Here is a 17068-nt window from a genome sequence, read left to right on the forward strand (position 1 = left end):
ATGTGTGCCATCACCGGCCTACGGTTCAGCAGCACCAGTGACCTTCTAGCTCTCAGCTGTGACGATCTTTCCATCCGTGTAATCGACATTCAGACGAAAAAGCTAGTCCGTGAGCTCTGGGGATGTGTTGGCCAGGTTAACGACTTTAGCATCTCAAATGACGGACGCTGGATCGTTGCTGCCTCCATGGACTCGGTTATCCGCGTCTGGGATCTGCCAACTGGCCATCTGATTGATGCATTTAGGCTGAAGAAGACATGTGTTGCCCTCTCATTTTCAAGCACTGGCGAGTTCCTTGCTACGGCCCATGCAGAGAGCGTAGGGATCAACCTTTGGAATAATAAGAGTCTATTTATGCATGTTCCGACAAGACATATCGAGGAAGATACAGCTGTAGTGGTTGAAGCTCCAACCGCATCAGGAGAGGGCGGAGTTGCTATGATAGAGGCAGCCTTTGATGAAAGCGAGTTGCCAGATAACCAGAAACAGCCTGTGCTTACCCCTGACCAGCTTTCTCATAACATGATGACTTTGAGCATGACTCCAAAGACCAGATGGCAGACCCTACTGCACCTTGACACTATAAAGGTATGCTGGTTATTATTATAACCATTAGTTCCTCATTCATAGTTCCGTCTGCTAATATATGGCTATAGCAACGAAATAAGCCGAAGGAAGCCCCGAAGAAACCAAAGAAAGCTCCCTTTTTCTTGCCGTCTATCGAATCAAAATCTTCATCCGGTGCAGCAAGTATAGGCAATGCCTCTGCAGACCAGGATGAAGACGATAGGAACAGTCTCCAAGCTGAAAGGAGCCGCATTGCGCGGATACAGCGAATTAACGGATCTGCAGGTGGGCAGTTATCGAAGTTCACAACCTTGCTGCACTCCGCTGGACAAGCTGATGACTTCACTCCATTTATCGAGTACCTGAAATTGCTCTCCCCAGCAAACACTGATCTAGAGATACGCTCACTCGATCCAAGGAGCCAGGATGGCCAGGATAATGAGCTAGCCCTCTTTGTCCGTGCGCTGACGGAGCGTCTCCGCCAGAAGCGAGACTTTGAGTTGGTCAACACATGGATGGCTGTTTTTCTGCGTGTCCACGACGATGCCGTCGAAGCAGCGGTTGGGCCCCAGTCATCCGAGGGCAACGGGACCATCTTCGGGCCGAATGTGGCTTTGCAGCAGGCTCTGAGAGAGTGGAAGGCTGAGCAGGAGAGCGAAGCCAAGCGGCTGGCTGATCTGGTCAGCTACTGTCGTGGCATTGTTGGCTTCTTACGCTCAGCACGATAACCGTGTCAATTAATTACATATACCCGCTATATATCAAAACTACTTTCTTTTTCTCCCTCTTCTCTCCTGTTACTCAACTCGTAATATATTGTCCCGCTATATATACATGGATTGATGTCTCTCTTATCGCTTATCGCGAACGTAAGGTTTAATGACCAAGCATGCGGCTCCTGCCAAGGTTTTAATAAAAACTCAGTTACGTAATCTCATCCTCCTTCCCGTCAGGCTGCGCATATCAAAACGGCTGACGAACGATCAACATCAAAGAAAGAAACAGAAAGGCTCCGAGACAAGCTGGTGTTCACTGCGCGAGAGACCTACGGCCTGACTGTCGGGCTTTATATCTTTATGACAATCTCCCCTTTCTGTCACTTGGTCAGCTGGACTCTGGACTTGTGGACTCGCCATTTATTCCCAACTACAAGAAACAACAAACCCGAACGCTGCCCAAGCATAACCGCAACGTGATTATCAGAATCTTGAAGCCAGACACATCGCCACGATGCGGTGGTTCGGGTGGCTCATCCTCATCATCATTCTCGCTCTTCTCGCGTATGGCGGCTGGATAGGCTACTCCCAGATCCGCGCCCGGAGAGCCGGTCTCCCTCCACCACCATTGAAATCATACCTACCGTTCACATCCTCTCCTGCATCGTATGGCGACGCAAACTACCCGACTCCCCGAAGCGGTGGAATAGTAGGCTGGTTCAAGGACAAAATTGCAGCCCTGCGCAATCGCAGAACACACCACGGATCGTACGAAGACCATCTTGAGCCACGAGCCTACCGAGGCGGCGCTGGCAGGCCTCTTTCTGAACAGGATGAGCCATGGGACACGCGCATGGGCGCCGCTGAGCGAGATGGTGGTTTCGGCCCGCCTGGGTATTATGAGGAGCAGGAACTCGGTTTTGCGCCACACACTGGTGGATACGATCGCAATGCATCTGCGTACGATGGTGGTCTTGCTCCCGGAGCGGGCTATGAAGCAAGCCGTGGAAGAAATCTAAACCGTGATCCGTCGCCTGTCAAGTTGGGACAAGGAGATGACCCAGCTAATCCATTCGGGGATCATGCTGAGGGGAGCAATTTGAGGAGTGTGAGCCCACGGCCAGAGCCTCCGGCTGGCGAGGGCTCTGCTCACGCACAGAAAGGCGTATTCCGGGAGTCCTTGTGAGCTTTTAGCGGCCGTTGACTTGTACTATTTCTCTTATTCTCTTTTACTTTGCTACTACTGATTCCCTCTTCTTTCTCCTCATGTATTCTGTCCTTTCATATCCGTTTTATCCGCTTTTCTTTGGATTGGCCGTCTCCGGGAGTCGATTATGTCTTATAACGATAGCATTATTTGGATGGAATAAATAACTACGGGGCCAGGCTGAGGCTGGCCCTGTCATTTGGATTGCGTCTATCGTTCAACAACCGCGTTTTCATCCGTGTATACCAAAGAGAATTAATTAAAATAAAAAACCGGTCTCTGTATATAGTTATCGAAATCTTTCTTTCCTTGATAGATAATATCTAAGAGACTAGCAAAAACTAGCGCTGAATCTTGAGATGTAATAAAACAGAACAAGGTACCCCTGAGATCAATTGGCCTGCTCGATTATTGGTGTAACTGTGAGAAACCACCTGGCGAACGTGGAATTATATTTATATTGCATTGACCGGTAAAATGCTTCGCTACGCAGTTGCTATTAGACCCTGTCCCTTGCTGGTACGCTTCCCCATCCCACCGTCATCTCTCTGTGGCACTCCAGCATCTCACAGAACATGCCCTGACCTCAGCCGTCAGCTGTCCATTCACTGCCTCGTTAGAGAAGTGCTTGGACATACTCTCAAGCCTTGATAAAATGAGTATATCTGTTGTTCTTTGTGGTGACGGTATCTGCCCTTGAAAAGATATGCAACCTAGCCCAGCAAACGAGCTTCCTAGTCGCGATGCCGGTGCTATTCACCCTTGAGCCATGGTAGAATGCCTCAGAGATGCGTCCAGACTCTCGTTTGTCATGTATTCCTTTGCCTGCCCTCGTCGAGCCTTTGTCGTTACGCAGCTGGATGTGGTCACGGTTTCTGGTAACTAGCTAGATATAGTGTCTCAGGGGTATCTTGATGGGCAAGCAGCCAGCCATAAGGCCATGATCTTGTAATAGGTCAAGCATCAAGCTCAAACCTAGCTTGCTGCTGAAAAAAAGAGGAAGAAGACGGGAAATTCGCCCTGTTGGCGAGACAGTTAGAAGGAGTCGAAATAACTAGTGACGCTGGCCAAGAAGTTTGAAAATGCGGCTCCCGCACTGAATAATTTTCGTCACAGGAGTTAACTAGAAGATCAGCGATTTGCATAGTCAACCCACTAGACGGCGGGAAGGACATCTGCAGAGTCGAGTAATCAGGACAACCGGTCGAGAGAGACAGACAGGCAGCATGCCGACGGAGCTGGAGGAGGTCAGTTTGTCTTCTTGCTTTCTTCCTTTCTGTCCCGAGTAACTAACGACTCCCAGCTGGTCGACTTCCTCCACCATGGAAACACGCAGATCCGCCAGATAGGTAGGCCTCTTTGCGCCCCGTTGCCCATATCTATATCTCACTGCCGTGCTGTCATACTGACGGACTGACGGACGGATAGCATGCGAGAACCTCGTCGGCTACTCTGCCTCTCAGCCCGCGCTCTTCAAGCGACACCAGCTGCTCCCCGTTAGAGACCTCAAGCTTCTGGTCAAGGACTACCCAGTACGCCAGACACCTCCGACGCCTTTTCCTGAAGCAGTTTCAAGGAGTTATAGCTGACATATCTGCCGTTAGCCGATTGCCAAAGATGCGCTGACCATCCTGATCAACTTGTCGGCGGACGACGAAGTGCTCAAGGAGCTGGCGGAGGATGATGCCTTTCTCGAGACCCTCCTGAAGAAAGTCACCGTATGTAGGTGTCTGTCTTATTTACTTGCTTATTACTGTCTGCTTTTGCAAGCCATAGTCTGACTGTTAGCTTGTATGGTAGAACCCAAAGGAAAAGGCAGCAACTGAGATAACAATGCTGCTCGCAAACCTGGCCAAGTCAGACAGTATCAAGCGTATCGTCAGCCTGGAGAGAGCAGTGCCGGAAGGAGTGTCGACCTCCAAGAAGGCTATGGACCAGCTTATGGACTGCTTCATCAAGGGAGGAGACAAGGACAAGGATCAGGACAAGACATACGACTATCTCTCCTACTTCTTTGCCGACATCTCTAAGTTCGAAGAAGGACGAGCCTACTTCGTCACCGAGCAAGCCTACGACGCGGTAATCCCCATCACAAAGCTGACAGTTTTCACCGAGCACCGCAGCCAGATTCGGCGCAGAGGAGTCGCGTCTACAATCAAGAACGTCGCCTTTGATGTCTCCTCCCACCCAGTCCTCATGTCGGAGGAACAGGTCAATCTGCTGCCTTATATCCTCCTCCCGCTCGCCGGGCCAGAAGAGTTCACCGACGAGGAAAGCTCAGATATGCTGCCGGACCTACAACTGCTCCCGCCAGACAAACAGCGAGATCCAGACCCGGACATTCTCACGGCACATCTCGAGACGCTTCTCTTGTTGACCTCGACTAGGGACGGTAGAGACATGCTTCGGAGGGTTCAGGTCTATCCTCTGATCAGGGAGTGCCATCTACATACCAACAACGAGGCTGTACAGGAAGCCTGTGACCGACTGGTGCAAGTCATTATGCGAGACGAGGAGGGTGAAGGGGAGGCTACAGAAGCCGCCATCGAGAAGGCCAGACTCCAGATCGAGGCGAAGAAGGCTGACGATGCGGATGAAGAGAAGGTCGTAGATATCTTTTGACCTTTCTTTCATCTTTTTCTAGTTTATAATGTACATACAAAAGTTCAATATAGATGATGTTATGCTCAAGTTTACTCGGTGTTTTCTTTGCCTTTTCCAAGAACGCCAACTTATTGTTAGTCCGCCATATCATTAGTTAGATAAACGATTCGACCACGAACGATCAACATCTCACCAACTCCCCTACGCCATGGATATCCTGGCATGGTAAGTTCTCAAGTTACCATTAAATAAAGAGATATAGAAGTCGCTAACTGCCCCTAGGACCCTACAGGGCTTCAGATCAGACCGTGTATCGCTGAACTCATCCGCACACAATGCCCACCGCCCAAGCTGCTGCTTCGAGTCGAGCGTGTTATCGAGGTAATCGTCCGGAAGGACGAGGAAGCCCATAACAATGATAAGCATGAGGCCGTGTATAAAGCGTATAGACTATTTCTGAGTGATGGAGAATACACCATACAGGCTCTGCTCAAGAGCGAACTGCATGTCCTCGTCTCCAGCAGCAAGGATGACCTGACGCCCGGGACGGTTCTTGATATCCAAGATTTTGAGTTACGTACGGCCAAAAGACCGACGTCCAAGGGTCTACGGCCTGGCAAAGTTGTTTTCCTGGCTGTTGCAAGGTATAGACGGGCAGTACCCTTCAAACTAGACGTGCAGCTCAAGAATATTGATGATGAACATCTATCTGTCAAACGAGATGCAGCCGCACTATCTGACGGAGGCGCTGTTGATAGCCTACGGGAACAGAAGAGGAGGCAGAAATCTGCCGAGAGGGATGAAACAACGGTATTCAGGGCAGCAGTTGAGGATACTAATCTACTTGGAGAAATCGAAGACGAAAATTGCAAAGATGATATCCTAGGAGTATCTCCGCGCTCCTCTACGGTACCTAAAACACTGTCTTTCACGGCCATGTCCACCCCCATGAAAGTCCTCACCCTCTCAGACCTTCTCGCCCCTCGAATACCCTTCCCCAAGAGGAACTACTCCTGCAATGTTATAGCAGTGATATCATGGATCTCTCCCCAGGTGATAAAACGAACAAACATGCCTCCGAAAAGAGACCTTAGGCTCATCGATCCCACAATCATCAAAACTGTCGACAAACGGCGCTCGTCTGTGACTACTGGGTCCTCGTTACCATCTACATCGCCACCTAGCATGACAGCTAACTGGACGGTGGGAATATCGATGAGCGTGTTTATAGATGCAGCCAAATTTCACCCGCCCGTCGGGACCGTGGCATTTTTTAGAGGCTTAAAGACGCATGAGTGGGATGGTATCAGCCTGAACGCATATGAGAAAGACTGTAGGAATAAGGAATGGTTTATAACCGACCCAGACAGGCTAGCTAGCTTGGGAGTTGATTCGTCTGCGTTAAAAACCTGGTGGCTACATGTACAAACGAGGTGGGAGGACGCCAGGAAGGCTTCTACTCAGGGTAATTGATAAATTCAATAAATATCATATGCATTGTATTTTTGGGTGTCTTGTCTTTTTTGATTTTTTTGTGACCAACTTTAATGAGCATGCAATTTAGTAAAGGGGGAAGAATATTAACAACAACATAGGAAAGGATAGACTTTTAAAAGTGCTATCAAAGCTTGGCTTTAGCAGTTGGTTCAGCAAAAAGATCCTCGCATCTGGCCCCGTCCGGCGCCTGCCATGCCAAATCTGTGCCTGGCATTGGTCTGGCAAGAGAGACAATGCGGAATGCCCGCGCAAATTCGTCTCGCATTAAATACACTCCAACCAGTGTGACTTTATCCGCGACATTGATGTTTCTTGTAATCGGATCCTCGATGGCGAGTAAATTGTTGTGTACAGTACCGTTCACGTCCTTGAAGTAAGTCACCCAGCCCTTCGATGTCTTCTTGGTGTATGGCCCGCGGATGGAAGCCACTCCTTCTCTCCAGTGGAACCAGGGCATGTATCTATGCCGCGGGGCTAGATCTGGGTCGTTACTGATGGAAGAATAGTAAGCGAAGAAGCCATAGAGAAGTGAGGCAGTTGACTGAGTATTGGTGGTAATGTTGCCATTTGCTGCTTCTCGGGAAATCACCGTAAGACTGCGGGTAAAGGAGGTATCCTGCTCTGTGGCGCCTTCTGGTAGTGCGTATCTATGCAGATTTGGAATCACAGGCGGCTTTACGATATTCATCAGGTAGTGTAGTACCATGAGGGTATATCCATATGAAGACAAGGTGCCATTATAAGGGTTATTGATTTTGCGTGCTTTTGCCCATCGCTTCACTATTACTGTCATTTCATAGACGCGGTCATCACAGGCTCTATAGCCTCTGAGAAGATCAGTCCGGAATGCCAGTGTCTCTATACGGTCAAAATAAATGTTATAATGAAGTGATGAGGTGCCTTTATCGCAGCAGGCAAGAGGTGAGATGGCAAATGCTTTCAACTCATTGGCTTTTTTTAGGTCCTGGTACTCCCATTCAAGCCGCTGGCAGAACTGCTTGGATGGACATTGACAAACACGGAGGAACATGGAGCGGTCATGCTCGATACTGGGTAAAAGATAAGATGCAAAGCCATTGGCTTGGAACACCTGAGCCATGATAAGTGGCAGATTTTGCTTGATATAAGCAGGCAGGTTCTCCGCGATGGTGATTAGATCCATTTCAGATTCAACAAGGGCATAGCCTGAGCGATAGCTGCCGAAGCACTTCAGGGCGATCGAGAAGGGTCCGGTTTGGACACCCTGCTGGTTTTGTTTCACTTTGTCAACGACAGCATCATGAGTCCAGCTGCACAGCAGGATACGCAGCTCCTCCAATTGTTCGAGGCGGCTACGAGAAATGCTCCAGGATTTAATATCAGAGATGACCTGATGCAAGTACGGAAATTCTGCCATTTCATGGGGTTGAATCTCTGGCTTGACTCTTTTTGACACAGTAGGCACCGGTTTCGCCATGGGTACAAGGCCGGCTTGACGATCAAGCTCGAAACGAGCCAACTCATACTGATGAACTGCGGAATCTGGTGAGATATGGATCGGCAGTCGACGGCTATGCTGCCACTGGCCAAATGACTCGCTGTCTGCTTCTGCTGCCCTCCTGGCAATCATATGCTCAGCAGCGAGCTGGGCACTGGCGAGCTGGAGGCGCTGGTGGACCTCCGGAGGCAGATTCAGGAACTTCTTGATGGACTTTTCGGTAATATAAGCGATGGTCCCAGAACCCTCCCACTCTTCTGCTGGTGACTGCGGGGACTTGATGGAGTCACTGGTTGTCACATTGGGAGGTGCTACAGGAAAGCCCACTGCAAAGTTTGTTGGAGAACCCACCAAACGGGGCTTAGAAGCACCATGTCGCGAAGACCATGACCCTGTGGTATAGTCAGGTAGCTCACAGTCAGGTGCTATGTCTGCATTTGTAGCGGCGGCGGGTTCATCTAGTAGCTGGACTAGATCCGTAGGCTCCATGATGAAGAAAAGAACAAAAGGTAGCAAAGGACACAACTGTGGGCGTTGAAAGAAGAAGAAGAAGAGAAAGAAATTGAGTGGGCGGGCAAGAATGTCTCTGTTTATAAACTGCAGGCCGGTGCCTTAGTGAGTGGGCCAGGACAGCTCTCTCACTGGCAATCTCCCTCCTGTGCTGCTAGTCAGAGATTTCTCACTAGCGCGTCTTTCTCTTCTATCCTCTTCGGTCTTCTTCTGTCCTCTTAGTGCACTCTTTGTCCTCTCATCTAGTGAGTGGATTTGGTCTCGAACGTTCTTAATATCAAATAGCCTTGCATAGTAGAAGGGAGTTTGTGGGAGACATCTTTTATTCTGAAAAGAAGACTCCCACGGGTATTGAGCTAGCCGAGAAATCAATTCAGAGTAACAAGTCAATGCTTTATAATCGGCTACATGAATAGCAAAGGTAGCATTGTTATCCTGAAGCTGAATGGTATATTTATTATTGAGATCTGTTGGCTGTCCTCCTACAAACTCGGCGTCCTCCACTCCTCATAGAGGATAAAAGCCGCCGACCAGGGACCCTAAGGCTTCTACCGTCACAGCCTTATCTTCTACTTCATCGTCTGCATCTTCTTGCCGTCTCTTCGCCGTCTTCTAGACTTCTTCTGCTCGTCAACTCCTCTTCTTCCACCAAAAATCAACTTTGACGTCAACGACTTGCTGACAAATATCTTAGTCACTCGTCCACGTGACACGTATAGGCGTTTTCGACGTCAAAGACGAAGAAACATCGACAGAGCGACAGCGACGTCGACTATCACAATACCAAACATCTCGCCCGGACAGACACCCTACCTCCTGCTAGCAGAGAACAAGAATACGGAGTTGCCAGAAAAACTCCCTTTTACGCAGTGAACGCTTCTAACCCTTCACTCACTGGTTTCGCGCTCGTCACGGTTGGGTACTGAGAGGGAGTCGCCAGACAGACAGCTCGTGAAAGAGCTTCCGCTGCCAGCTCCAATGGTAGATTTGGCCATTTTCCCTATCTGAGCTAATAGCCAGCGCCTGGAATCATGAGTTCAACCACTCCACCAAACCCACCCTTGGGTAGAACCCCCCCGGGAGGACCGAATGGACCCTTTATGGTCAGACGGCGCCCCAAGCCAGCGGATCCGCTCGTTCGACCAAAGAAACGACCTATTCCGCGACCTACTGCTCCTGGCCAGCCTCAGCCTCAGGGCCAGTCTCAGGGATATGGGCAAGGCCAGGTGCGATCTACGACCGCGAATGGGACATCGACCCTTCCACTGCAGCCTCCACGACATCAACCTCCGGCGAGCACGCTACCGCAACCAAGACCTATCCCCAGCGCTGACGACCTCACTACCAACGGCTTCAGCGGTCCGTTGCTCTCAGAAACGTACTCAGACTACCCGCTGGTTACAACGAAACGTGCGCTCAGAGAAGGATTAAGGCACCACATCGCAAAGCTTATATCAAAGAAAAGCGTGGACCCTAGAGATGAATCTCAATTTACACGCCCCGTAAGATTACAGCGACGAGATCCAAGAGCTACAACCACAGCTTCAGCAGGAAATGAAAAGGAAGATGCAAATCCCCGACGAGGGTTCCGTGACCCTTACGCTGGTCTGACTGAGGCCGAACGCCAGGAGATGGAAGCTAAGAAAGAAGCACGGGCTAAAGAACGTGAGGATAACCTGGCGCAGATTGCTCCCTCCGTTAATTCAGGACCCAAGAAAGTGAACGCCCCTAAGCAGCGGACACAGCAAGTCTTCAAATCTATCATCACACCAGAGGAGGCTGCAAAATCTCAGATTAAATATGAGGAGGCCTTACCTTGGCATTTGGAAGATTTTGATAATAAAAATATTTGGGTTGGCAAGTATGAGGCTGCCATGTCAGAGACATACGCCACATTTGTTTTGGAGCGCAGCGGGAAGATGCGAATGATACCCATTGATAAATGGTACAAATTTACTGCCAAAAATCAGTTCAAGGTCTTGACTATTGAAGAGGCAGAGAAGCATATGGCTAGGAAGATTAGAGATCCCCGATGGTTCATGGAAAAGGAGCAAGCACGAGCCCAGGAGAGAGAGCTTCAAAGATATGCTAGACAGCGGAAAATCTACACTGGGCAGTCTCGAAACGCGCCAGTCACTGATCGTTTCGAAGGCGACGATATGGACTTCGACGAAGATAGATTTGCAGATGACGAGGAACATGTTGGGCTGTTTGATGATGATGAAGATGCCAAAACTGCAGAAAAGCGTATCAAACAAGACCAGCTAAAGGCAAACATCTTTGATCTCAAAGACGAGAAGGACTATGATGAAGAGGAGCACCTAGAAAAGAAACAAAAGGAAGATCTTAAAAGCTTTGGCAAACAGGTTCGAAAGGCGTTGCAGCGACGCGAGAAGAATTATGACTACAGTAGTGGATCTGACGCAAACCCTTACTCGGATGATGAGGTAATTTTGTTTTTTACCATGTACTTGTCTTCTTCCATATTCAACTAACTGTTTCTTTTAGAGTACGGATGAGTCCGAACTAGAGCGCCAAAAAGAGGAGCAGAAAAAGTCGGAAGAAGATCCCAAGCGGAAAGATAACCAGGCCGACAAACCTTCGGGAACATCTACCAAAGGCACCAATACCCCGTCTGGGCGTAATAAACATACTGACCCGCTGAAGAGAGCACAAGCTGCCGCTCGCAAACGTCCCGGATCCCCAAATCTTTCCGACGCCAGTGGCACAGATTCCTCCCGTAAGAAACCGAAGAACAAGCATCTTTCTGCCCAGATCTCCAATTCTCAGCCTACCTCTAGACCTATTTCTCCTGTTCCCCAAGCGCAGAGAAAGAGCTCTGGAACTGCTAACGCAAACGACGCCACGCCCAGCACTGCTCAAACCGCTGCCGGTGCAAAGAAGCGTATCCGCACTGGTCCAGGCAAGGCTGGGTCTGCAAGTGATGTTGAAAAAGCCGCCAACTCTGGTGCTGAAATGAGTGATAGTACTATGGCAAAGAGAATGAAGCTTAACGTTCCAGCTGCCAAATCAAAGACCGGAACTCCAATTGGTTCTCGTGCCGGAAGCCCTACTCCTGCTGGCAAAGCTGTGGCCGGTAGCCGAGCCAGCAGCCCCGAGAGTTCTCGTGGTCAGTTCCTCCCATTGCATATAGACATACATTCCCATACTAACTTGATGGATACAGGCGTTTCTACTCCCTCCGGTTCCGGATCTCGAAGAGGGTCGGTCTCAGGTGCCAACCCTGGCGCCGGGGCTCCACCACCCGCCTCTTTCCCAACTGCTTCTGAAATACACGCCGCTATTCCTGCAAGCGGAATCTTGAGCAACGATCTCCTCCGTATGTTCCGATCACGCCTTGGAAACTCCAGAGAGAACCATCGTAGGTTTATTGGGATCGTCAAGGATGTCTCGGTCTTTGGAAAGGAGGACAAGCTGTTGCGCCCTGGTGTTATCAAAGAAGCTTGATTTTCACCTCTCCTGGAATCATAACGCGATACCGAGGGTATTACGATGTATCTTGCCTCTTGGAGCTTTCAAAAATTTCTAGTATCTTGTAATGATAACTATTTTACTGGCGGACAAAAGCATCTATCATGGCCATCTGTTCATATTCACACGGTGTAATAAATAATCTGCATACGCCGAATATTCACACTTTTACGATTACTGCAAAGGACTAAGTGAAATGCCTGTTCAGACTGTCCTTTACTGTGATATATAATACATGTATCATCAATCATTCACCACCTAGGGGTTGGTTACTTGACAGGTGCGCCCCCATTTAAGAATCGCGGGATATCTCCTGCCAATAGAAATTCAAGTCTTGGAGGCTTCAACTACCCTGCTATGACGACGTGCCACAAACGCTCTACAAAGCATCAATAAGTTTGATCAAGACACTTGACGTCTACTTAGGATACTCTTGGTTCCCTAACAGCTTAGGTGTCAAGCATATCGAGGGCACCGACATGGAACAAGCAAACGCCCCAGCAACTCCGGATAAGCGCCGTCATTTTCATCACCATCATCGCCGACGCATACAAGGCGAACCGATCGAACTGATAGAAGGAGATAGAGCAGCTGAGCCTGAGAGGCGGTCGAAGAAAGAAAAACGAGTCCGCCGGTCATCTCTGCTAGTACATACAGGACATCGTAATCATCGATATCATCGAGATGCTGCAGCAAGCGGATCCGGCGGGAATGCCAGCCACCCAGCTCAAAATATCAAGCAAAGTTTGGGAAGAAGTGATAATCATCTCTTGAAGTAAGATTCTTCCAGTTTTTTTCTAGACTGGCTGTCAATATACATATATACTGGTGCTGGTTGGGAGAGCTAACTCCTTCATAGTGCTCGTGCCTCTGCAAGAGTCCGCCCACTCCCTGGGGAGAAGGAGAGAGCGCACTCTAATGAAACCCCTGGCCAAAAGTCCACTGCTAGTCCCGTAAATGATGGCAGAAGAAGCAGCCCATCGCCGTTGTTGATAAGAATGTTCAACCCTGGGATTGTCTTGCCACCAGAAAGACAGTATGCAATCCAGGTTCTCCGTTACAAGCCACGTATATCTATAATACTAATATTTTTGCAGAGTTACATGTGTTGTTTGCATGTCTGATGATCTTCCTGCCTCTAAAACAGTAAAGCTTGCCTGTTTACATAGAATATGCCACGGATGTCTAAGGCGGGCATTCACCCTTTCCATTACAGACCCCCAGCATATGCCTCCGCGGTGCTGCACGTCAGATCACATACCCCTGAAACATGTTGAAAATTTATTTGACCTCAAGTTCAAGTTGGAGTGGAACCAGAAGTTTAGGGAATATACCACTAAGAACCGGATATACTGTCCATCAAAGGGCTGTGGGAAATGGATACCCCCAGCAAATATATATAGGGCTGCAGGCTCCCGTGATGCAAGTAGGCGTAGATACGGAATCTGCAGTCGCTGTAAGATAATGGTCTGCTGTACATGTGGTGGGAAATGGCATAAAGATGAAGACTGCCCGCAGGACGAAGGGTCTGTCGAGTTTGCCGAAATTGCGGAACAAGAAGGCTGGAGACGCTGTTATAACTGCTCTGCCATGGTAGAGTTGAAGGAAGGTTGCAACCACATCACTTGTCGATGCACAGCGCAGTTCTGTATTGTCTGTGGCTTAAAGTGGAAGACTTGCGATTGTCCGTGGTTCAACTATGCGGATATACCAGACAATGCAGTGCCACCCGACGCAGCTGTTGATATTCGAGGCCCTGTTTGCTACCAGGAAGAGATTGATAGAAGGCGGGAGCAAGAAGCAAATGATGAAGCTTTAGCTATTCAGCTTCAGTACGCACTAGCTCTTGGAATGGACCCTAACCTGGATAGCTCATGAAGGTATGCTCTATCCAGCAGCGAATGGCGATTAGGATGGTGTATGATTTTTTTCTTCCTCTCAGGTTTACAGAAGGATTCCAGAATGGTAAAACCTAGCGACCTTTTAGGCAATCCATAACGATAAATCTTACATTTTCCAGGTATCCAAACCTTCATGTCACTGGGTATTTCAGTCTCTCACTGCGTGTCCCTATCAATATCTTCATTCTCTGAACCGGATAAATGTGGTTCACTAAGGATCGTAGGTACTTTGCAGAATATCATACATATTACTGCTAGCAGCCTGTTGCCTCCGTGTTATGGCTGGAGAGTTGGTTGTCCTCTTCTCCCGTTTCCTCTTCTTCCGGTTCGGGGTATCCTTTTTGATATCTTCAGATTCCTCCTGCTCCAGATCTGCGTCTGAAACAGGGATTTGAGTACCGCCCAGGCATTCAAACAGTGTACTTATAGTATCGGATATCGACTTCATGTCCTTCTCCGTACACGAGTTGAGCCATATTCCGGCTTCGGATAATATGCGTAGCGGAGGAAGTTCAGCCAACACATCAAGAAGTGGCTTTCCTATTCTCTGGACTTCAGCATCGCCCGTAATCAGTGAAACCTGCAGAAACTGTTTAAGCATGCGAAGAGAGTAGAGGGTACACAGCACTTGAGCCCGCAGGTGGAGGTCGTCCCACGTTAGAGAACCTCCCATATAGCCGAACTTTAAGAACTTGATAATGGCGTCTGGTTTGGGAAGATTAGAGTGTTCCGCATCCGAATAAATGCGAAGTAGAGCATAGGGTATCCAGAAATATATGCTTTCGTTCCCGGAAGAGAGTCGGATAGACTCTATCTGTTCAAGCAGTTCCTTAGCAGCCAGAGCAAGGGCGTCTTCGTTTAGTAATGTGAGGGGGTTTGGGACTATTCTCTGGCCTCTCCGTGCATACTCGAGGATTGTATCTCTTCTTTTATTCCTCGGGAAGGACAAGTTAAATATAGAGTATCCAATGGCTCTGATATCACTGCAGTCAACCCAGGCACACCTGCGAGCATGGTTTTCTGTCATCACGGGCAGGTAGGAGTACAGCTGGTCGCCATCTGCATCGAAGCTTGGATGATGATATTGAGCTACCAGCTCTGAGACCTTGGAGTCAAGAAGGGGAAATTCATTGCTCTTATCATTGCCCTTCATCGAAAAGGGACGAGCGTTATATTCAGCTAGGAACTCACCGTACGACGAACTCACTCTTGATCTCTTTTCTGCAGCCTGGCACAGCTTTGAAATGGAAGACCACTTCACATACGGGTCCTGCTTTAGCTCGTATCCCACTCTCAATAGATTCTTGATGCCTAGTTGGTTGGCGATCCTGGATGGACGGATTTCCTTCGCTCGCACACCAAAGGGTGGCAGTCTAAGTTCCCTTTCATTTGTATCCGGGGTCTCGTACATCTCGATGGATTCCAGAAACACAACAGAGCCGTCAGATCCCAGGTCATGTATAACAAGGTCTGAATCTCCTGTCAGCACTGCAGAGCCTCGTTCCCTTGCGGCTTCGGCACAGAAGATATCCGCCTCGCCCATGACGACTTCCGTGATATCTGCCCACGGGAACGAGGAGCCATGGCCTTCTTCGGTGCTGTTGAGGTCATGGAAGCACTCAATGGCTTGCCAGCTCCACCGATACTTCAAATCCTCGGCAACTGTAGCAACCATGAAGGGGTTGTCAGGCAAGCTGTAGAATTTGGGATTCACCAGGCGACGACTAAAGAAGAGTTTGGTATCAGGCGATGGCCGGCCTCCCGCAACAGTACCACTCTTGAATCCGTGCTTCTTTGCCTGACAGGCCTGCTGCAGCTTCGAGGCGAGTTTGGCCATCCTCTCCAGGCGAACTTTTCGCTTTGACGTTGGGAGGGCTCCATCAAAGTAGATTTTCTCTCTATCATTTAGGTAATTAGCAAAGGCCACTGTTGATCGATACATCGGTACATACATGGTGACACCGATGGCGCGAAGATGGAGCAGCATCTTCATGACCCCGACGCTCACCTCGTCGCTAGAAGGCTGAGCAGAAAAGGGGTTGAGATGCTGCTCCATGGCCGCCATGAGGCCGTAGTAGACATGGTAGACCAGCGCAGGGCCGTCGATGACCACGGAGGTGATGTTTCGGGTATTTTCCTGGCCCTGCTGCGCTGTTGTTCCCAGCCAGACGGCTTCTTCGTACCGTAGAAGGTGTCCTTTGAGACGTGGAATGCCCATCCTGGACGATGTTGGTGTTGATGGAAGTTTGGTTATGGTCAAATGTTGAAATTGAATATGAAAATTTGAGAATCAGTAACTAGTTAAATTCGTTTCAAAATTCGGCACGACATTGTGGGATTGCTCATTAACCAACTGGCTCTGGGATGGCCGTGCAAATGGATAATATTCAGCTGAATTACTACTATAAAGTCGATTCTATGGCGTTTAACCACTTGATAGCTGGTTGGCCGGCTGGATATCAAAGGGGGTTGTTGCCTTTGCCCGTTGGAGGAGCCTCGATACCAAAGTGTTTACTATAAAAACAACCCCCTAGATCTCTTCGTCTCCCTCTTATTTCTCTTTCTTCTGGATAAGAATCGTCTCCCTTTGCCGTCTCTTGCATTATTCAAGCATCTGGATCCATTTCTCTAAGGGCTGTCTGTTGTCTCGCCCGCCCGGCTCTACTGCATGGTCAAGGGATGATGCTGATCTATATAAACAGAGACTCCATTGCAGGCCGCTCATATTTCTTCGAGACAACCATCCTGCCCGCCGATATCTGTACTTTAGGTACATCATGGCCAGCCTCCTGCTGAAGAACAAGGCCCAGCCGGACGTTGTCCCATGGAAGACTACCGGGGAATGGCTGCGGCGTACGATGCTGGCTACTCTTGTTCGCCGCGTCTCGGACTACACCATGCCCAAGGGATCCTTCACCTCTACTGCCTTTCGGGACTTTGACTGCGACTTGAAGGCGTGGGAGATCAAAATGCGGGCGATCAGTCTTGCAAATGACGTTTTTGGCCTACAGCGCGGAAATCAAGGATGGCGACGAGTGTGAAGACGAAGGATGAAGCTGAAGATGACTGCCTTGAGAGGACTGGATGGCGTCTCCCA

The 17068-nt window shown here is 49.2% G+C and overlaps 9 protein-coding genes across 10 annotated transcripts; 6 read left to right on the forward strand and 3 right to left on the reverse strand.

The window, feature by feature from the left end:
- TERG_12703 (uncharacterized protein) lies at positions 1–1295 on the forward strand (the record flags this gene model as incomplete). Its single annotated transcript, XM_047751623.1, has 2 exons — positions 1–588; positions 657–1295. 2 exons carry the CDS (start codon positions 1–3, stop codon positions 1293–1295), a joined length of 1227 nt encoding a protein of 408 aa, XP_047607570.1.
- Positions 1296–1797: 502 nt separating this feature from the next.
- Positions 1798–2469, forward strand: TERG_08531 (uncharacterized protein; the record flags this gene model as incomplete). The annotated part of the gene is made up of 1 exon (XM_003230879.1): positions 1798–2469. The coding sequence occupies one exon, from the start codon at positions 1798–1800 to the stop codon at positions 2467–2469; it is 672 nt and encodes a 223-aa protein (XP_003230927.1).
- Positions 2470–3716: 1247 nt separating this feature from the next.
- TERG_08532 (uncharacterized protein) lies at positions 3717–5112 on the forward strand (the record flags this gene model as incomplete). 2 transcript variants are annotated; one of them, XM_003230880.1, is made up of 5 exons in its annotated part: positions 3717–3737; positions 3794–3839; positions 3919–4022; positions 4095–4208; positions 4291–5112. In XM_003230880.1, 5 exons carry the CDS (start codon positions 3717–3719, stop codon positions 5110–5112), a joined length of 1107 nt encoding a protein of 368 aa, XP_003230928.1. The 2 variants fall into 2 exon arrangements, with proteins under 2 accessions (XP_003230928.1, XP_047607571.1); XM_047750591.1 differs by lacking the exons at positions 3717–3737; positions 3794–3839; positions 3919–4022; positions 4095–4208 and having other exon boundaries at positions 4324–5112.
- A 278-nt stretch (positions 5113–5390) lies between these two features.
- Positions 5391–6044, reverse strand: TERG_12704 (uncharacterized protein; the record flags this gene model as incomplete). The annotated part of the gene is made up of 1 exon (XM_047751624.1): positions 5391–6044. The coding sequence occupies one exon, from the start codon at positions 6042–6044 to the stop codon at positions 5391–5393; it is 654 nt and encodes a 217-aa protein (XP_047607572.1).
- A 671-nt stretch (positions 6045–6715) lies between these two features.
- TERG_08533 (uncharacterized protein) lies at positions 6716–8594 on the reverse strand (the record flags this gene model as incomplete). Its single annotated transcript, XM_003230881.2, has 1 exon — positions 6716–8594. The coding sequence occupies exon 1, from the start codon at positions 8555–8557 to the stop codon at positions 6716–6718; it is 1842 nt and encodes a 613-aa protein (XP_003230929.1). The 5' UTR covers positions 8558–8594.
- Positions 8595–8606: 12 nt separating this feature from the next.
- Positions 8607–12694, forward strand: TERG_08534 (uncharacterized protein). The gene has a single exon (XM_047748968.1). It carries the CDS (start codon positions 9610–9612, stop codon positions 11071–11073), a length of 1464 nt encoding a protein of 487 aa, XP_047604961.1. The 5' UTR covers positions 8607–9609; the 3' UTR covers positions 11074–12694.
- Positions 12695–13186: 492 nt separating this feature from the next.
- On the forward strand, positions 13187–13948 carry TERG_08535 (uncharacterized protein; the record flags this gene model as incomplete). Its single annotated transcript, XM_003230883.2, has 1 exon — positions 13187–13948. One exon carries the CDS (start codon positions 13187–13189, stop codon positions 13946–13948), a length of 762 nt encoding a protein of 253 aa, XP_003230931.2.
- A 234-nt stretch (positions 13949–14182) lies between these two features.
- TERG_08536 (uncharacterized protein) lies at positions 14183–16189 on the reverse strand (the record flags this gene model as incomplete). Its single annotated transcript, XM_003230884.1, has 2 exons — positions 14183–15869; positions 15924–16189. The coding sequence occupies 2 exons, from the start codon at positions 16187–16189 to the stop codon at positions 14183–14185; spliced, it is 1953 nt and encodes a 650-aa protein (XP_003230932.1).
- A 412-nt stretch (positions 16190–16601) lies between these two features.
- On the forward strand, positions 16602–17012 carry TERG_12705 (uncharacterized protein; the record flags this gene model as incomplete). The annotated part of the gene is made up of 1 exon (XM_047751625.1): positions 16602–17012. The coding sequence occupies exon 1, from the start codon at positions 16749–16751 to the stop codon at positions 17010–17012; it is 264 nt and encodes an 87-aa protein (XP_047607573.1). The 5' UTR covers positions 16602–16748.
- Between the last annotated feature and the right edge of the window lie 56 nt (positions 17013–17068).

The sequence above is a fragment of the Trichophyton rubrum genome (genome assembly GCF_000151425.1).
Source record: "Trichophyton rubrum CBS 118892 genomic scaffold supercont2.16, whole genome shotgun sequence".
Classification (NCBI taxonomy): Eukaryota; Fungi; Ascomycota; class Eurotiomycetes; order Onygenales; family Arthrodermataceae; genus Trichophyton; species Trichophyton rubrum.